Raw genomic sequence first — 21,342 nt, 5'->3', positions numbered from 1 at the left:
TTGTCACAGAGAGTAGGCCTATGTCGATATGAGATGACATGTGTGGGATTCCAGATGCATGGCATGTACCACAGAGGGTTAGGAACCATTACTCAAATAATGTTTTCACAGCAATGAATAAATGATGTCACTGCTATTGATGCTAACAATGGCTAAAGAGACAGGCCTATGAACTTGCCATTCTCAATACGTGACCCATCACTGCAAAATGGGTCGCATGTCGCACAGAAGATGAGCCTAAAATGACACCAGGACATATTATTAATACAAGAAATTGATACACTCAGATTTCACAAAAGGCAGACAATAGTGAAATGAACAACCAGTCTTTCTCAACTTGTCAAGCTCGAAGTGAAGTGCGACTCGTTTTGCTGTTAGTGGGTCACAAATGGTTTTGTGTTAAAAAACTCTTTAATATTTTCTGATCTTTTTTGCAGTGTCCGATAGTTCTGACCTAGGTGATTTTGGGAGTAACCTGAAAAAGGCTATTGCGAGTGTGAGTGACTGTTATTTGCCACACCTACAACCCCCAAAAAAGAAGCCAAAGAGGAATCCTGCAAGAAGCGGGCCACCAAGAACATCTGCATCCATTGCCCCATATTTTCTTCTACCTGGACCAGTTGTTCAATCTTTTAAAGCCAGCTTATGTCTTCTCAACTTTTATGTTTATCTTGCATGCCAGCACTAATTAGTACACCATTGTTCGTAAAAGTTATCAATTAAAGTTAAAATGTAGAAATGTAGAAAATAATTGCTATTTATGATAAGGGTCGCTGCATGTACAGTAGAACCTCTCTATTAAGGACACCTTCGGGACTGGCAAGTGCTATCCTTAATAGAGAGGTGTCCTGATTAGAGAGGTCAAATTGAATAGAAACTACCAATTTGGGACCAAAAATAGTGTCCTTAATAGAGAGGTTGTCCTTAATAGAGAGGTGTCCACTAAGGGAGGTTCCACTGTATTAACAATTGTTTTGTAATTTTAGGTTCCATCCCAGCAGGTACATGTACAAGTAGCCAGACCGAGGCCAATAGCCAGACCATGACTGAGACTGCCACATTGAAATAATGAGGTAATTGTTCCCTCATGTTTGTGGGGGTGTACTGTTCAATTCATTTAGCTTGAACGACGAAACGTGTGTTCTTTGATGCCATGACAACATGACTTGTCACAGCAAAAATCATTGCAATTTTATTTACTTCTTTCTAAGCTCCTTAAAATGCGGCCATCTTTGCAGACATTTTGTCAACATCTGATGAAGAGACAAGACCACAATTGATTTTTTAAGCCTTTTAGCAGTTAAATTGTCAATGTTTGACCGCGACGCATCAAATACTGCGTGGGGTTGTGAATCTGAAATTTAGATTATGTTATTCCGGACAGTCGGGCAAGTAAATGGTGAAAAAAATAAACTGGTAGTTGACCACGGAAATTTTTTGATAATCGACAAATTAGACAGACTTTGATATTTCCACTCTTTTCAGCCAACTGGCAGAAAAAACTCAAAACACGCCCCCTATTACCCAATTAGCAAAATTTGAAATTAATTTTTTCATCAAATAATTTCTTTATATCTGTAGACTTGCCACAGCAAATATTTTTTTAATACCTCTCCAAATATGTACTTGAGAGTTAAAAACATGCACTCGTCTAATTGATAGGCCGCGACCCTCCAACCTATGAATATTCATTAGTGGTCTTGTCTCAATGAAGGTAGATTTCAGGGGTTAACATTTTGAGAATTTTTTCAAACTAATGTAGATGACATCCCACAACTCTCCAACAAAGGAAAGTGATATCTGGACATTTTTGGAGAAATGAGAGACATTTCAAAGAGTGGTACAACTGTGCCAAAAGCGACGAAAGAGGACAAAATCGACAAAAAGTCATGATTTTGCAGCCAACAGCACCAAATTCAAAGACCAGCCCTGGCCAGAATGAGCAAGCTGTGGAGCTGAAAATTTGGGATGTGATTTAGGAATATCTTTGCTGCTTAGGGCACAACTTTCAGAATCAAGGCCGAAGTAGTGTCAAAGAAATTACAAAATGAATGGCAACACAACAAGACTTGTAAAAATGAAACCGAACTTAGATCGGGGCGAGGTTGACTCATATTTTGGTCAAATTAAGTTTTTTTCTCATTATTTTAGCTTGTTTTGACCTTAAATCATCAGCAATACAATATTCTAAATGAATTAGAGTGATTTGAGCACATTCAAATTTTTCACTAAATTGACCCAAAATGTAGTGTAAATGGAGACAAGACCACAATTGAGTTTTTAAGCCTTTTAGCAGTTAAATTGTCAATGTTTGACCGCGACGCATCAAATACTGCGTGGGGTTGTGAATCTGAAATTTAGATTATGGACAGTCGGGCAAGTAAATGGTGAAAAATAAACTGGTAGTTGACCACGGAAATTTTTTGATAATCAACAAATTAGACAGACTTTGATATTTCCACTCTTTCCAGCCAACTGGCAGAAAAAACTCAAAACCCGCCCCCTATTACCCAATTAGCAAAATTCGAAATTAATTTTTTCATCAAATAATTTCTTTATATCTGTAGACTTGCCACAGCAAATATTTTTTCAATACCTCTCCAAATATGTACTTGAGAGTTAAAAACATGCACTCGTCTAATTGATAGGCCTCGACCCTCCAACCTATGAATATTCATTAGTGGTCTTGTCTCTGAATGCAGAAACTATGCTAAAAAAATTTAACAGGCTGGCTGGCTGGAAACTTAAGCAATATTCCCCTGATTTGTGACCTGTGGGAAAAGGGTTGTAGGCCCTACTTTGATGCCAAAACTTTCAGGGCTGATGACCTGGCTCGAGACTTCTCATCCCTCAAATAATTGTGGTTAATTTTTCGCTAAATTTTCTGATTTCAGTCATCACACTCACAGTCTAGGTCCTGAACACCAGCAGCGCATCTGGTAGTGGTCTGTAAGTAAGTATTTGTTCTCATCAGACCTGGAACTGTCAGTCAACTTGTCAGACAGAGGCAACAATCAACTTCAGCTTATATTATGGCACTAGACCCGAGTTGAAATCCACATTGCCATGCACTTGACTTAACCAAAAGTTCTCCATGTACAATTACCAGTATCTTTACTTTCATGGCCACTTTTTTTAAACTGCTTGTGGGATTAATCTTGGCATTAATTGTATTTCATTGTTTTTTTCAGTTATTTCGACCTCGGTCATCAATACCAGCAGCCTCTGGTAGTCGACTTGGGTCATCGCACCAGCAGCCTCTGGCAGTCAACTTGGCCTTGGGTTATCAACACCAGCAGCCTCTGGTAGTCATCATAGGTCATCAACGACAGCAGCCTCTGGTAGTCGACTTGGGTCATCGCACCAGCAGCCTCTGGTAGTCAACATGGGTCATCAACACCAGCAGCCTCTGGCAGTCAACTTGGCCTTGGGTTATCAACACCAGCAGCCGCTGGTAGTCAACATGGGTCATCAACACCAGCAGCCTCTGGCAGTCAACATGGGTCATCAACACCAGCAGCCTCTGGCAGTCAACTTGGCCTTGGGTTATCAACACCAGCAGCCTCTGGTAGTCAACTTGGATCATCAACACCAGCAGTCTCTCGCAGTCGACTTGTAAGTGAATACTAGTATTTCTATAACCTTCTGTCCGCTTGTTAGGCAGAAGCAACAAACATGCGGCTGAGCTTCTCCTGTAGGATCCACGTTGCCATGTACTCATCGACCATCTACAATGATGGACTTCGATGTTGCACTTCACTTTGTTTTATAGTAAAGCAGTTGTGTGTTTTAGTTTGATGTTAGTGAGTAGTTTTCATAGGGACAAGAACATTAAACAGGCTCATTGCAAGTACAGTAGAACCTCAATTATATCAAAATTATAATCACACCCTTGGGACTGACTAAACTTCTACATGTTTCCAGCCTACCACTCAAAATATCCCTGGACTGCAGCCGAGTTCACCAACCGCCACTGCTACTGAAGTGCTGCATGCATCGAATGCATCCACTATGAGTGTGAGTGTGAGTGTAAGTATTCGACCCTGTTTTTTTCTGCATTGGTATTCTTAGTCATGCCCGACGTTCGTCACAGTTGATGACTTCTGTGCTCTAAGTTAAGTTTTGAAGGACAACAAAGGTATTCATTCTGACACAAGCAAGTCTTCGTCATTGTTCATGATGAGAGATTATAACTTTTGACACTTTACAAACCTTCAACATTATTTATATGTAGTTACAATTCGAGTTCAGTGCTGGACCAATTGCCCACTTCAACATGGTTAGCTTCATTCTGCTCGAGGCCTTTTTAAAAGGCAGTTCAAATTAAAGGAACAGTGCTTTCATCCAGAGGTTGATCATTCTTCAAGACGAATGGAATTTAACATTGATTCGGCATTGAGCACTTGGAGGTGATTTTTCTCCAGGGAGTAATCCCGCTCCAAGGCAGAATGTGCGGTGGCGTGACTCGGACTTTGGCTAGAGCTCAAGGTGGAGTCCACGCAGGCTGTTCATGTTTGTCACTTGGTGGGGTCTTTCAGGTATATACAACAGATACAAGGAACCTTTGTTTTAAGTCTTTTTGAAGGATCAATCCTGTGTTCTTCCCAGAATCAAACCTGGGCCCTATTGCGGGATAACCAGCAGTGTTGACCACCAGGCTATCACACAGGGCTGTCATATGCTATCTTTTCATTTTATCTGTCTTTGCTTTAGGGGCCAATGTCTATGTCTGATGAGAGTAAAGATGATCACGAGGATGCCGTTATCCTGAATAATGAGGTAGGCCTTTTGTGCATGTCGGACATATCCCCTTGTACATAATGTTGGCAAGCACATTTTCTGTGGGAGTGGTAGGTGCCCTTTGATTTTTGTCTCCGATCTGAAAAGCTATTTTGGTTATAGAAATAAAGCACAAAGTCATATCACTGCATCAGTTTAATGATCACGTTGCAGTCTCAAGTGAAAGAAATGGATAACGTGTATTGCCTCTACAACTCCACCAGGCAACTTTAAATTACCAGTCAATTTGCCTTGCTCATAGATTGTTTCCTAGTACGCTGTCACTCTGTGGTACACTTGTTGAAATAGTTGAATGAAGATGTACCCTATATTGCTTTACTAACTTCTTGATTAACGCATTTCATTTCAGCCGCTGCCCGACAGTAATTTGAGGAATCTGCTTGCAGTTCAAGATTTGGAATTTTTGCAGAGCCTCGCTTCTGATCAAGGAAGGGTAAGCATGCACTCTCGGGGTGGCCACACAACCAATCTCGGGCTGTACATGCCTATCCCGGTTTTGGCAAGCCAAGGATGCTTATAACTGTCTCCACGGCAGGTCTACGATTGTAGTCAAAAGCCCTCATTTTCAGTAGCTTGTCCAGCAAAAGCCCATGGAATTGCTTTAAAAAGCCATCTTCTGTTGCAACAACCTTTACTTAAGTGCACCATTGGCACCCACAAGAACCCTGAAATGCTCTAAAATTCAGGTATCATCCTGCTAATAAGAGTGTGGATGGAAGGTGCCCATGCCTTGGCGAGAAAAGCAGCTTTAAATCTCCGTGGAAACGGATGTGCCTACCCCTTCTTGCACTACAGGGTGGATCAATAAAAAGGTAATCCTGAAACAAAAAGCTTTTTATGTGATAATTATTAATGGCATGAATCTTACAAGTAAGATAAAGAAGGAGCCAGGCCCTTTCCATTGATGTCTTCATATTCATATCACCCATGTACCCACGGATAACTGCAGTTCCAATCTTTTCATGTTATGTTATGCTGGGGTATCCATGGTCTTCCGGAATTACCCTTGCTACGGTTTCCGCTCATACCGTGTTCACAGTCCTTTTTGTCGTTGGCCCAGATAGCCTTTTTTTGGCGGTTTGTCTATCCGAAAAGTTTTCTCCGAAGGCTGCTCATGTTGCCTCCAAACTTCATGTTTGAAGGAACGTTTCCACCATGAATACGTGCTGCTCGATTGTCAACTGAACCATCTTGTACTTTCTGTTTTTCGGAATGTCCCTAGGCAATGATCACCACAGCAACCAAGGAGATTAAACACATGATGACAAAACCATATGACTGAGGGCCCACAGTCATTGTGGCTGATCAATCAAGCATTGAGAGATGTCATTTGTTTGGAAGTTCATGTCTCAAACCTGCTCAAACCTAGGCGATTTCGAAAAATTAGATTTCTGCAAGTCATTTTCAAGACAATGATGTGCAGTCATCCATGGAAGACATCAATGGAAAGGGCCTTGCTCCTCCTTTACAATACATGTAATGAAATATCAATGGCATTTACTTATCATATAAAAGCTGTTTATTTTAAGATTACCTTTTTGGCTCACTGTAGGGGAGTCTATACAACATTGCAGTGTCCGTCTTCGTTGTCTGTATCCTGTTTAAAAAACAGTGGCACGTTTCGTAACCGCTAGAGCAATGAACTTGAAACTTTGTACACAGGACCCCCAGGTTAGGTGACCTCTGACAATGAATTTCGGTCGGATCAGATTCTTGACTTGGTCACCAGGGGGCCAGAAGTGGAAACCTAAAAAGTGTGATATCTCTCTTAGTGACTCATATTTGATAAAATTATTATGGTAGGTTCCCCTAGTAAGGGTTCATCACATATCATCCTGGTTGGCTCACCGTAAGGGGAGTCTATACGATAGCGCTGTGTCCGTCGTCGTCGTCGTCGTCGTCGTCGTCGTCGTCGTCGTCGTCGTCGTCGTCGTCGTATCCTAACAGTGGCACGTTTCTTAACTGCTAGGGCTATGAACTTGAAACTTTGTACACAGAATGCCCTAGGTCAGCTGACCTCTGACACTGATTTTCGGTCCGATCTAATTCTCTGTTTGGCCACCAGGGGGCCAAATGTCGATATCTAAAAAGTGTGATATCTCGCTTATTAGTGACTTGTTTTCGATAAAACTTTTGTTGTAGGTACTCATAGCAAATATACATTTTATATTATACGGGTTTTTAATTTGACCTTGTTTTCAAGGTCACAGAGGTCATATGGCGTAAATTGGCCATTAGAGTGTAAACTATGGCACGTTTCTTAACCACTAAAGCTATGAACTTGAAACTTGGTACATATAACCCCCTATATCACATAGCCTCTGGTGCTGAATTTTGGTTTGATCTGATTCTCCACTTTGCCACCAGGGGGCCAAAAGTGGATATCTAAAAAGTGTGATATCTCGCTTATAAGTGACTTGTTTTCGATAAAATTTTTATGGTAGGTACTCTTAGGAAGAATACATCACATATCTTACGGGTTTTCAATTTGACCTACTTTTCAAGGTCACAGAGGTCATATGGCGTAAATTGGCCGTTAGAGTGTAAACTATGGCACGTTTCTTAACCACTAAAGCTATGAACTTGAAACTTGGTACATATAACCCCCTATATCACATAGCCTCTGGTGCTGAATTTCAGTTTGATCTGATTCTCAACTTTGCCACCAGGGGGCCAAAAGTGGATATCTAAAAAGTGTGATATCTCGCTTATAAGTGACTTGTTTTCGATAAAATTTTTATGGTAGGTACTCTTAGGAAGAATACATCACGTGTCTTACGGGTTTTCAATTTGACCTACTTTTCAAGGTCACAGAGGTCATATGGCGTAAATTGGCCGTTAGAGTGTAAACTATGGCACGTTTCTTAACCAGTAAAGCTATGAACTTGAAACTTGGTGCATATAACCCCCTACATCAGATAACCTTTGATGCCGAATTTTGGCCTGATCTGATTCTTTATTCGGCCACCAGGGGGCCATAATGGAAAAAGGAAGAAGTTCAATATCTTGCTTATTTGAGTGAATTGTTTTCGATAAAATTTTTATGGCAGGGACTTCTAGCAAGGATACACCACATGTCCTACGATTTTTGGATTTGACCTCCTTTTCTAGGTCACAGAGGTCAAATGGCGTAAATTGGCCATTAGAGTGTAACTATGGCACGTTTCTTAACTGCTGAAGCTATGAACTTGAAAGTTGGTACATGTAACCCCCTACATCAGATAATCTCTGACACCGAATTTTGGCCTGATCTGATTCTTGATTTGGCCACCAGGGAGTCAAAACTGAAAAAGTAGGACATGCAATATCTCGCTTATTAATGACTTTTTTTCGATGAATTTTTTATTGCAGGGACTCTTAGCAATCACACGATATTGATCTTGTTGATGTCATAGACAATTATTGGTTGGATCATAAACTTATATATACTGCCCTGTCTTATTACTTGACATCAATACACATCTAAAAAAAGTCTTCATGCCTGATTGTGTTCACCATATTCACCTCTAAACTAAGCATGATCCTGCCTACTAAAAGATGTATACGGTGAGCACAATGGCCCCTGGCCGTTTCATTTTTGATTTGACTTAATTTTTAAGGTCGCAGAGGTCAAGTGGCGTAAATTGTCCGTTTAAGTGTAACTATGGCACGTTTCTTAACCGATAAAGCTATGAACTTGAAATTTGGTACACATGACTCCCTACATCATGTAACCTCTGACAAGGAATTTCGGTCTGATCTTATTTTCAAGGTCACACAGGTCAAACGGTGTGAATTGGCCATTGGAGTGTAACTATGGCATGTTTCTTAACCAAGAAAGCTATGAATTTGAAATTTGGTACACATGACTCCCTATGTCATGTTCCCTCTGACAACGAATTTCTGTTCGATCTGATTCTTGACTTGGCCACCAGGGGGCCAGAAGTGAAAACCTAAAAAGTGTGATTTCTCTCTTATGAGTGACTAGTTTTCGATAAAATTTTGCTTGGTTGGTTCTCCTAGCACGGGTACATCACATATCATACAGGTGTTTGATTTGACCTAATTTTCAAGGTCACAGAGGTCAAATGGCGTAAATTGGTCATTTGAGTGCAACTATGGCATGTTTCTTAACCAATAAAGCTATGAACTTGAAATTTGGTGCACATGACTCCCTTTATCATATAACCGCAGACACCGAATTTCAATCTGATCTAATTCTCGACTTGGCCACCAGGAGGCCAAAACTGAAAAAGGTAAAAAGTGCATTATCTCGCTTATTAGTGACTTGTTTTCAATGATAATTTTATGGTAGGTACTCCAAGCAACGATACATCACATGTCATACCAACTTTGGTTTGACCTATATACTATACATGTAGAATATTTCTTAACCAGGATGAATTCCAAACCACCGAATATCTATACGGTGCGCACAATGGCCCCTGGCCATTTCATTTTCATTTTTGATCCACCGTGTACATATTTGGGACTATACTACTCGACATTTAATTGCTTACGTTACAGAACAATTTATAATATATTTTAGGAATCAGATAGAAGACAAGCGCAGTTGAATATGAGGATGGCTCGAACACAAAGGAGGAGGAGAGCAGCTGCTCAAGAAGAGAGGAAAGAGGTACATGATTTTCATTCTTTTTGAAAGCAAGGCAATGTATCCATTGTTTGCCAACTGATGAGATATCTGCTTGACACCAGTTTTCGCCTAACAAATTGTGTTCAGCCTTAGTATCGGAAGTATTTAGAGGCTTCAGTGGTCAAACTTTGTGCCATTACACTTACAGTAGTCAGTAATGATGGCTAATGGTACTTTGCGGAACGGAACGGAACGGAACAGACCTCGCCCCTAGGTCGTTTCCTAGAAGCCCTGAAACTTACCCAAAATATCAAAATCGGACCTTGTCTGAGATGCTATCATACCTTAGTACAGTTAGCTTTCCATATTAAAGCTTTTTGGTGGATTTTGAGCGATAATCTATACATGTTCCGTTCCGTTAGAAGCGCACCTCTTCTCGTTTAAGTGATGACACAACACTGTGACAATGCGTTCGACTACCTTTCATTCTCCGTCACTCCATCCTCAGCCTATTGTGCTGCCATAGTAGGACCAGATCGTTCATATGTATGTTTCGTTCTGTTCCGCAAAGTACCACTATCCTGCTGGGTTCCGCAAAGTACCACTATCCTGCTGGATATTGGTACTTTGCGGAACGGAACGGAACATCTGTATTACTGGTGACGTCTGGAGAGTATTTTGGTCTATCTCCTCTGAAACCACTGAAGGAATTGGCCATGTTGAGGGTTATTCATGGGTATTGGATGTCCCGAAGACGATCCGCTATATCTCGAAACCAAATTTTTATCGGCCGAATATGCTGTTTTTTGTGATTTTTGCCTATGAATGGGCCAACTTTATTATCGGCACGTGCTGCCACCTGTGAGGATAATGTGTAAGTTACTTGACCTGCCAGGCAGCTTCAGAGCGGACTTCAGCAGTTTAGAAACATAACACACTTAAACGAGAAGAGGTGCGCTTCTGAGGAGTAATAATCGTGTTCCGTTCCGTTCCGCAAAGTACCAATATCCAGCAGGATAATGGTACATTGCGGAACGGAACGGAACGTGTATAGATTATCGCACGAAATCCACCAAAAAGCTTTAATATGGAAAGCTAACAGTACTAAGGTATGATAGCATCTCAGACAAGGTCCGATTTTGATATTTTGGGTAAGTTTCAGGGCTTCTAGGAAACGACCTAGGGGCGAGGTCTGTTCCGTTCCGTTCCGTTCCGCAAAGTACCATTAGCCGTAATGATAGACAGACAAATCTTTATGGTTGTCTTTTTCCAAAGAGAAAATGATATAGTTAGATTTGCAAAAGTTCGACTGTGTTGATAAATCATTTTGCTTGCTTACTAAGTCCCAGCTATCTCCTATAGGTTCAGTTACGAAAGCTCAAGGACGTTGGTAAATGAACCTGAAGAAGGGATATTGATTTCATTTCGTAGTAATCGGCCATTGAGACGACGGTTCCGTCACTAATGATGTACATGTATTGGTAAGTGAAAATGTCTCTATCACTACCTGTATCATTCACCCTGCTAATACTTGGGTCACATTGCATTTTTTCGGAAACTGGCTGGCTGAAGAAGTTCAAAGTAATACCTCAAAAAGTATTATTCTTTTCATCTTTTCAATGACAACAATGAATGCCAGACATATTCATGCAGTTATCAACTGAATTTACTTTCAATCTTGATTTCAGCTCCTGTTTATTTTGTTGAAGGATCCAGCTCATCACCTGCTGTGAAGTTATTTCTTGCTGGGAAAGAACTTCCAAGTTTTGAAGATAGCCTTACTGATGTCAGTATATCCTCTAATACGTCATTGATGGTGAAGGATGTTGCAGTCGATGATGTGGTAAGTTGAGAGTAAGAAATATCTGAACTCCAGTCCATAGTGCTATTTCTGAATGTACATCTAGCATATACCCAACCTTGACAAATGTACTGTGAAAAAACATCTTTTTAAATTTCAAACTAACAATAGTTAAGATTTCAAACTAACAGATGTTTAAACATAAATTTTTTATGTGTACAAATAGACATGCATAACTTATATGAGTGCAAACGTCCTGGTGAATAGCTTGAGATTAAATGGCTAACCATTCATTTCGTTCAGAGTTTTTGATGATTAACTTGAGCAGATCCAGTTTCATCTGTTTTGTAGTAGTAATTCATATATACATGCACATGTTGTATGCAGCAGGTCACCATGATATAGAAATAAAATCTGATTCAAGCAACATTTTGATTGATTTATGGGGATCTAGTTGGTGTTTGTCAGAATTGAGATCATGGAATTCATGTGAGTTAACCAAAAAAAGAGTGTTGGAGCGTGGATGGTCTTTGAGACCCCTGGTATATGAGTATGAAGCAACACAGTTACAGCGAGATACATATCGATGTAGATTACTTACCTTAGGGTGAATTTGGGGATTTCGATTTCTATTTCGGATCACATTCAGTGTGTATTGTAATCATATAACTTCAAAAACATGCGTCTTTTTAGGATGTGGAAGAAGATGACAGCTCAGATGAAGAAGAGGTGGCAGCTGATAGTGTACATGAACCAACCGAGAATGAGAAACATGCCAGGTGTGGCAATGACTGGTATGTTCTCTGGTCCTTCTTGTTTTTGGGATCCATTCACATCGCAAGTTGAGTGGTTTTCTAGGCCAAAAACCATCAGGAGCATGTGATCTGATTAATCTTAAAACACACGGGTTGGTTTTGTGTTTATCATCTACAAAACAACAATAACTAGAATTGTCAGTTGAGTCTTGCCAGACTCTGGAGTCTCCGGCTTTGGGCTAATGGTACTTTGCGGAACGGAACGGAACGGAACAGACCTCGCCCCTAGGTCGTTTCCTAGAAGTCCTGAAACTTACCCAAAATATCAAAATCGGACCTTGTCTGAGATGCTATCATACCTTAGTACTGTTAGCTTTCCATATTAAAGCTTTTTGGTGGATTTCGAGCGATAATCTATACATGTTCCGTTCCGTTCCGCAAAGTACCAATATCCTGCTGGATATTGGTACTTTGCGGAACGCTGGATATTGGTACTTTGCGGAACGGAACGGAACACGATTATTACTCCTCAGAAGCGCACCTCTTCTCGTTTAAGTGATGACACAACACTGTGACAATGCGTTCGACTACCTTTCATTCTCCGTCACTCCATCCTCAGCCTATTGTGCTGCCATAGTAGGACCAGATCGTCCATAATGTATGTTTCGTTCTGTTCCGCAAAGTACCACTATCCTGCTGGATATTGGTACTTTGCGGAACGGAACGGAACATGTATAGATTATCGCACGAAATCCACCAAAAAGCTTTAATATGGAAAGCTAACTGTACTAAGGTATGATAGCATCTCAGACAAGGTCCGATTTTGATATTTTGGGTAAGTTTCAGGGCTTCTAGGAAACGACCTAAGGGCGAGGTCTGTTCCGTTCCGTTCCGCAAAGTACCATTAGCCCCGGCTTTGATGGGGGGGGGGGTGCCATTATTAGGAACGTGAGAAATTTGCATGAAACTTGGAAGATAGCGAAGAAGAATGACATGAACGACGTGAATGCCGTGTATGAAACACACGCGGAATCCTTGTGCCGTTCAATTCTTTACATATATTGCTCAGTGTATTTCCAAACGCATCTTCCACCGGGGACGATGTTGATCAAGGAATTCCCGGGGTATCAACACCCTGCCATCTGACGGTGGCCAGCAGTATTAGGCTATGATTTTCAGCTTTGATTTGTGGCGAAACAACTGATCAAATAGCGGTATCAAAATATGAGCTGATCGAATTTCAATCCTAGGCGCAGAAATATTACAATACGCGACAATCGGAAGCAAGGGGAAGAACACTTTCAGAATAATTTCCTTTATTGATATTGCTGTAAGCGGCGAGTTCCGTGAGGTTTGTTCTATGCCGTTTCACATGCATACCTCTGTGTATTTTCATATGGGACATGACCCTGGAACCCAGACTGTATGTTCAGTTCGCTGACAAGGTTGAATCTAGCTACCATTTGCAGTGCATTCCATCATGTACGTGCATACACCACGTCCACCTGTGACGAGAGTGTGCCGGAATAATTTTCTGGGGAGAAGAATCCCTACTTATATAGAAGTCTCCAGCTCAAAGCCGGAGACTAATTATAGTCCATTCACATTGTTATGTCCGCATCGCTTTGGGGTCTTGAAGTGACGTGACTGATGTTGCTATTGCGAAACAAAGGGATTAATGTGACGACACAACTAATTTAGCCTGGCGCAGTGTCATGAATTCCCCTCTTTAAACGTGCAAATATTCGATATTCTGGATTTCCCAATTTGTGATCCCCATGTCTGGATTACTTTCCTGGAATAGGCAGATCAACTTCTTGATATTTTTGCTAAGCCATTTTGCACTTTTGGAGTAAAAGCATTTACTGGCTTATTCATCCCACCCAATGTTTTACCTTGTGTGATTCAAGATCTGTTTTTTCACTCTTTCAGATTTTGCTGATCTTCGAAAATGATCAATGGAGCTCAAGATTTTCATGGGAGCTGGACAAGAGAGAAGGATCTTTGTCCGCAGGGATTCAATTCTAAGTCTCATGGACTATCACAGGAAGGATCGGGACTTGGTTTTTCATCGTATTGTAGTGGTGATAGTGGGAGAGGAGGTAGCTGAAGATCTAGATGGTGTCACCAGAGAGATGTTTACAATTTTTTTTCGGAAAGTTTTTTCGGAGTTTTTTATAAGGAGAAATGAAAAGGTTCCCATTATGAACCATGAATGAATGGTGTGGGAGAGATAAAATGTTCCTTTTAGGCAGAAATATTTCTCATGCTGTAGTCTTGATGGGATACTTTTCCCCTTCGATTTTTTAAGACTCTCTAAGTGCCACGTTATTTCAACTGCAGGTGCCTGACACCATGTACATCGAGTTTTTTTAAGGTATGTACCTGAGAATGACGAGAGTTTTCTCAGGAATATTCTGGAAGAACCAGAATTGTTGAAGGAAATGAAGCATGTTTCCAGGTGCATTACAATTTTGACACCATACAAGTCAACTGTAGGGTTAGACCAACTCCTGCCAACTTGAAAGACTTGATTGTCAGTGTTGCCAGAGTGTAACTTTTCTATTCAAAGATGAGGACGCTTACCCAGTTGAGGTTGGGTATAAAGTATACCTATGGGATGGGATCACCACAGAGATTTGGCTTAGTTCTTTCAAACTTTGAAGCCAATGGCAACACAAAATTGCTGCCAAAGTTATAATAGAGTATTCGAGGATGCGAGGACCTAATGATCCTATTCCTCAAGATGATGATGATGAAACTTTGAAAGTATTCCTCGAAATGGAATTACGTGTTTATGGTTATTTTGAGCAATATGTTGCTGCATTGAATGCAAAGGAACTTGTCCGGTTGTTAGTATTTTGGACCTCTTCTGATTGCCTTACAGAGGAGTTGAAGATTGCTTTCAACTCTCTTAATTGCCCTCACCGAAAGGCAGTGCACTGAAAATGACTGCATCACACTGCTTTTGACTGAAACCCCCACTGCATATGACTGTCTTAGGCATATCATTTTTTCTTAATGTTTTAATAACACTGATTTTGACTGAAAGACCACTGCAAAGCACTGCCACTTGCATATCATTATGAACGACGTATTTCAAAAACACTGCTTATGACTGAAAGACCACTGATTTCCACTTCTCCAACTCTGATCGAAACCCGTGGCATTTTCAACATGACTGAAAACCACTGCTTTATGACTGGTGAGATTAAGACTTGATGGCAGTGTAAAGCAGTGGTAATTGCAGTCAAATTCAGTGTTAAATATCACCCATAATGCAACCTGAGACAGGAAGCTAGTAAGTTTGAATTTGATAGTCAAACATTCAAGAAATCATGGTAGCTCTTCATATTTCTCGATATTTACCCGAATTTCAATATGAGAAGAGGGGAGTTTTAGTCAGTTTGAATTGGAACACATAAGGAGCCAAATGAATGCAAAAAGGGTAATTTAGACAGACACTGAAGTTGTATTTTCAGCAAATCAAGAAGGCTGTAGGCCCTATAGGTGTTGTAATGCATGCATACACTGCAAGATATCTGCATATATCTTCATGCATCTACTGTAGGCCCTATAGGTGTTAATTGTAATGTATGCATACACTGCAAATTATCTGCATGGGAGCTCAATACACATCAATCAGTAGATCCTATTATTCTACAGGCCGCGTGCAGTTACTTTATTTGGACGTCAATTTGATCTAGCTTCAATCCCTGACATCACTGACAGTAGCTATGTGCCATGTGTCGTTTCAATTGTCTAGTAACCCCATCTGATCACTGTCATTATGACAAAGTTTGCAATGACGTAGGTCAAGGACTTGAATTTGTCATCTTTTTACTGTGTCACGTCATCATGCAATGGCGATGTCCTCTATTTGTGCAGATGACGTCATCACTGCCATATTTGACGCAAACAGGACAGCAAAAGTAACAGTTCGCTAGAAGTTTTTGCTTTTTCGAACAATTTCTTTGGTTGTCATCAGCACAGGGGGGTCACGTCCCCCAAACCTCTCTCGGCATCCGTGCCTGCATGCCATTAAATAAATTATTCATATTAACACTGAAAATGACTGCTCCCTCCAAGAGGTTTTGGAAATGGCAGTCAAAATCAGTGGTGTTTCAGTGTGGATTCAGTGTGCTGCGAAATATTTAAATTAACACTGAACCCCACTGCCAGCCCTGTGCATGATGCATAGTGGGGAGTCATTTTCAGTGTCAAAAGCAGTGGAAATCAGTCAGCCTAAATATTTAAATGAGCACTGCTTTTGACTGCCTTACCACTGATTTTGACTGTCTTACCACTGCTTATGACTCCCTGACCTCTATTTTTGATTGCTGTATAACTGTATGCTTTGGTATTGCGTGACTGAAAAACACTCCCTATGACTGCTTTCCACTGATTTCAACACTGCCATAAAAATGTGAGGTAACACTGCAACCTGACTGAATCCTGACTGATATCACACTGCTTTTCGGTGAGGGTGGTTCGAACTTCCACCCATTACGCACACATGTGGCTGTATTTTACATCTTAGTATGTACTACCTGAGTTTTGAACAACTGCAGAGAAATCTGAATCTTTACACCATGCGATCTGACTCGGAAAGGTTTGACTCTGTGTAATAAATGAAATCTTTGATTCAGACCATCATTATCTCCCCGTTTTTCAATAATAGATATCAAGGATACATCGCATGCTATACAAGGTTTTCATTTGACCTATTTTTCAAGGTCACAGAGTTCAAATGGCGTAAATTGGTAATTTGGCTTTAATTATGTCACATTTCTTAACTGCAGTGACCATTGATCCCACATTTCGTAAAACCCTATGAGTACATTGTCAAGTCATCCTATGGCCGAGAGTTTGGTTCCATTTCATTCATCAATTTGCCAACAGGTGGCTAAATTCAGAAAAAATGTAGAAATGTGATTACCTGCCACCAATTCGATACCATGGGTACATCTAACCTCCATAAGGTATGTGTCACATGGGTTTTTCATTTGACCTACTTTTCAAGGTCACAGAGGTTAAAGGTAACCTACAGCAAAACTCTTATAAAAAGCCGGAGTTTTAAACGGCCCGGTTGAAACTTAAGGCGAGAATAAGCTTCCATTGATTAATGTTAGCAGTTTCGAGTTCCCCATAGGTAGGTGATTATGTAGACAATGAGCTGCATAGGAAGCAATCACTGATTTAGTTATTTTTACCACGTTCTGCTATAGTCTAAATAAAGACTTGTGCCACGACTTGATCTCTAAAAATGGCATAAAATGTTGATTTGGCTATATACTATATAGCACATTTCTTAACCAATATGCATTGTCCACTAAATCATACCAATACCTATATATTTTGCTAATGTGAATCCGGTTGGTTTAATGGTCTTTCTCAGGTAATTGTGGAAGCCTTGGGGATGAATGAAGGTTTAGGTCTTGAAGAAAAATTGTGTTTTCATGACCCAGTGTTATACTTTGAAGTACAATGTAGGCATAGCTATTTTTTTACTAAATATCTATAATTTTGCTCTCTTTGTCTCAATAACTTCTCCAAATTCTTGAATGAAGTCATTTTCTTTATAATAGCAAAGATCTGTTTTGTTTATGGCACTTTCATCCCTACCTGTACATCTTATCTGCTATTGGTTACTGTTCATTGTTAATTACAGGTACGTGTAGCAAATGTTGAGTTTAGTCTCGTTATTTTTTTTTTTGTCTCAGGCTATTCTCTTCATAATTTCTTTTAGCATTTTATGTACTCACTGCTGTGGATCAAAGTTTATTGGTCCTGTACATGTACACTGTTTATCACTAATACATGTAGAGTATGTTTAGTTTTAGTCTAGCTGTTTAGTTAAAGTCAAAGGTTTTAATAGTTTTCTATCATTTATATCAACTGCTGCGAACCAAGTCCATATGTAGCTCTCATAGACAAATAGTCTATACTTAGCTCACACATGGTCTATCATTGGACATTGTACAATCATTTGAGGTTTTGAAGACATTTTGCATTTAAAATACCTTGGTCTCATTGCAATTCCATTTTCAGAAGAATCATTTTTGTAAACTCTTCTAAAAAATTGTTTGAGGTATAGATGATGTATATTATCTGGCTAGGTGCAGTCCCTCACCGAAAAGCAGTGTGATGTCAGTCAGGATTCAGTCAGGTTGCAGTGTTACTAATATGTTGGAAATTCAGGGTGGACTAGCTCAATAATATTCAGTAAAGACTTGAATACGGAAATCCCTTCTAAATGATATATTATCAAGTCCAGGTGTTGATACATTCACAGATCACAAAACTGGGATCCAATTCTGGTATAAGTCTTCCCCGGTTGGAGTGCCAGTCCTGAATGTCGGATATACAGCATTTGATTTAACATGAAAACTACTAATTACTGATTGCATAACATTAATCAAGCTAATTTGGCAATCATGTTAGCTTCCCAAACTTAACTTAGGTAAGCTAAATACTACACATACAAATAATCCAGGGGTAGGTCCAGGCCTGCTCTGGCTATGACAAAAGTTAAGATGAAAACACGCCTCTACCAATAGAAAGAAATATATATATATGTAAAGCCAACTAAATACATATGCATGAACATGAAATTTGTAGAACAAAAAGATAATGAGTGAGACTTTGTTTCCTGGAACAATTTTGACCATGCCCTTACCTGACTTAATGGTCCACAAATAAGTAGGTATTGTCTTACTGCTATATCAGTGGATTTCCCAAGAGCAATGACACAAAGAAGTGTTATGATTGAGATTGGGATTAGACTTGTGTCTAAACCTGCCCTGGAATAGGCTAAAAGTTGTGTAGTAGAAGAAGTCATCTTTAGGGAAATTGAATTCGGCTTTTTCTGAAAAGTCCACCATAGAATTACCTTACATTTTTATGGCAGTGTTGAAATCAGTGGAAAGCAGTCATAGGGAGTGTTTTTCAGTCACGCGTTACCAAAGCATACAGTCAAAATCAGTGGTAAGGCAGTCAAAAGCAGTGCTCATTTAAATATTTCGGCTGACTGATTTCCACTGTTTTTGACACTGAAAATGACTCCCCACTATGCACCATGCATAGGGCCGGCAGTGGGGTTCGGTGTTAATTTAAATATTTCGCAGCACACTGAATCCACACTGAAACACCACTGATTTTGACTGCCATTTCCAAAACCTCCAGGAGGGAGCAATCATTTTCAGTGTTAATATGAATAATTTATTCATTGGCATGCAGGCACAGATGCCGAGAGAGGTTTGGGGGACGTGGTGATGACAACCAAGAAATTGTGCGAAAAAGCGAAAATTTCTAGCCAACTGTTACTTTTGCTGTCCTATTTTAGATGATATGTTTGCGTCCAATATGGCAGTGATGACGTCATATGCAATAGAGGACATCGCCATTGCATGATGATGTGCCACAGTAAAAAAAACCATTTAAATGACAAATTTACGTCCTTGACCTACGTCATTGCAAACTTTGTCATTGAAGCAATAATGACAGTGGTCAGATGGGGTACTAGACAATTGAAACCACACATTGCACTTTAACTAGTGTCAGTGATGTCTGGGATTGAAGATCAAATTGACATCTAAATAAAGAAACTGCACGCGGCCTCTAGAATAATGGTCTAACAGACTGATTGATGTGTATTGATGCCCACAACATCAGCTGTTGACTGCAGCTCCCATGCATATATCTTGCAGTGCATGCATACATTTCAGCACCTACAGCCTTCTTGATTTGCTGAAAATACAACTTCAGCATCTGTCTAGATTACCCTTTTTGCATTCATTTGGTTCCTTATGTGTTCCAATTCAAACTGACTAAAACTGCCCTCTTTTAGTATTGAAATTCGGGTAAATATCGAGAAATATGAAGAGCTACCATGATTTCTTGAATGTTTTACTTTCAAATTCAAACTTACTAGCTTCCTGTCTCAGGTTGCATTATGGGTGATATTTAACACTGACTTTGTCTGCAATTACCACTGCTTTACTATACACTGCCATGAAGTCTTAATCTCAACAGTCATAAAGCAGTGGTTTTCAGTCATGTTGAAAATGCCACGGGTTTCGATCAGAGTTGGAGAAGTGAAAATCAATTGTCTTTCAGTCATCATAGGCAGTGTTTTTGGAATATGTCGTTCATAATGATATGCAGGTGGCAGTGCTTTGCAGTGGTCTTTCAGTCAAAATCAGTGGTTTTAAGACATTAAGAAAAAATTACATGCCTAAGACAGTCATATGCAGAGGGGGTTTCAGTCGAAAGCAGTGTGCCGTCATATTCAGTGCACTGCCGTTCGGTGGGGGGTTGCTCAATCAGTGTTAGAGACCAATGCCAAGTTGGCTGAACTTGGTGTTATTCCATTTAAAATAGCTGTGTTAGAACTTGAATGTAAACAAAGTGCTAAATTAGCTACTGGGCTAAGACACATGGACAAATAACCTTGAATTTTGTTCCACGCAAAATTCTCACTGAGCTATGTGCTAAAAAGTTGTCTGTAGTGCGTTTCATACACAACTCAACAACTTTTTTCACCAGCCTGGCATAATTATTAGCCACTGCCTCCGCCCAGGGATCTTATAACCTTCACGGAAATGTGTCTGAAGTGCAGTCCGAATATGATATGCAGTCCTGACCTGATTGTTGTGCATGTATTTTGAGTTGCTCTGTTGGTGGGGATGACTTGTGGATCTTGAAAGGATCATATTTTTATTGTAGAGTACATTGACCTGGAACTTTTTTGTATCACTCATCGGCTGTACATGCAAGTTCCAGTTGGAGAGAAGACTTTGAGATGGAACTTTGACATGTAAATGTTATGTATGAAACTATCGGACAAAGTTTGGTGAATAATTTACCTGCATATATGTATATGAAGGATAAAGGTTGTGTGTACTGTACGGTTTTTGGCTCAAGGTAGGGTATTAATGTAGTTGTCTGTATCCTGTTTCAAAAAGAGTGGTGCACGTTTCTTAATGGCTAGGGCTATGGACTTGAAACTTTGTACTCCCAGGTCAGGTGACCTTCGACACTGAATTTTGGTCCAATCTGATTCTTCACTTGACCACCAGGGGGCAAAAAGTATTATATCTCGCTTATAAGTGACTCGTTTTTGGAAAAAAATTTAATGATAGTGTTGTGACTAAGTCATCCTAGCAGTAAGAAGACTAGCCACTTTCAAACTGATCCAATATGAAGGTCCTGCTAAAACGGGGCAGGAAACACTTAACTATCTAGCGTTTATAACCAGAAACAATTGATCTCCATATACTATCTTTATTCATAATTCAGACTTCAAACTTCTATTTACAATCAGGTATTTCGTCATCATAATCATCACACAACTCAGTTCTTATATTTACAACCTCAAACTTCTGTCACACCTGTGACTTGCGCACTAT

At 40.0% G+C, this 21,342-nt stretch overlaps 1 protein-coding gene and 1 long non-coding RNA gene across 2 annotated transcripts; both read left to right on the top strand.

Moving 5' to 3' along the window:
* The first annotated feature begins 377 nt into the window (after positions 1–377).
* On the top strand, positions 378–11,109 carry LOC135499228 (uncharacterized). Its single transcript, XM_064789889.1, has 9 exons — positions 378–496; positions 987–1,073; positions 2,895–2,953; positions 3,192–3,615; positions 3,925–4,029; positions 4,714–4,779; positions 5,150–5,233; positions 9,329–9,418; positions 11,065–11,109. The coding sequence occupies exons 5-9, from the start codon at positions 4,012–4,014 to the stop codon at positions 11,107–11,109; spliced, it is 303 nt and encodes a 100-aa protein (XP_064645959.1). The 5' UTR covers positions 378–496; positions 987–1,073; positions 2,895–2,953; positions 3,192–3,615; positions 3,925–4,011.
* Positions 11,110–11,159: 50 nt separating this feature from the next.
* Positions 11,160–14,132, top strand: LOC135499161 (uncharacterized). The gene is made up of 3 exons (XR_010449271.1): positions 11,160–11,219; positions 11,871–11,971; positions 13,865–14,132. It is a non-coding gene; the product is annotated as an uncharacterized LOC135499161 (long non-coding RNA).
* Positions 14,133–21,342: the final 7,210 nt, after the last annotated feature.

The sequence above is a fragment of the Lineus longissimus genome, chromosome 14 (genome assembly GCF_910592395.1).
Source record: "Lineus longissimus chromosome 14, tnLinLong1.2, whole genome shotgun sequence".
NCBI classification, from domain to species: Eukaryota; Metazoa; Nemertea; class Pilidiophora; order Heteronemertea; family Lineidae; genus Lineus; species Lineus longissimus.
Note: the sequence above shows the minus strand (reverse complement) of the source record. Positions and strands in the feature narration are given on the sequence as shown.

What these genes read in the sequence shown, in the direction of transcription:
- LOC135499228 (XM_064789889.1), top strand. An exon ending in CCGTTATCCTGAATAATGAG is followed by an intron (nt 4,780 to 5,149) that starts GTAGGCCTTTTG and finishes ATTTCATTTCAG; the next exon opens with CCGCTGCCCGACAGTAATTT. An exon ending in CTCAAGAAGAGAGGAAAGAG is followed by an intron (nt 9,419 to 11,064) that starts GTACATGATTTT and finishes TCTTGATTTCAG; the next exon opens with CTCCTGTTTATTTTGTTGAA.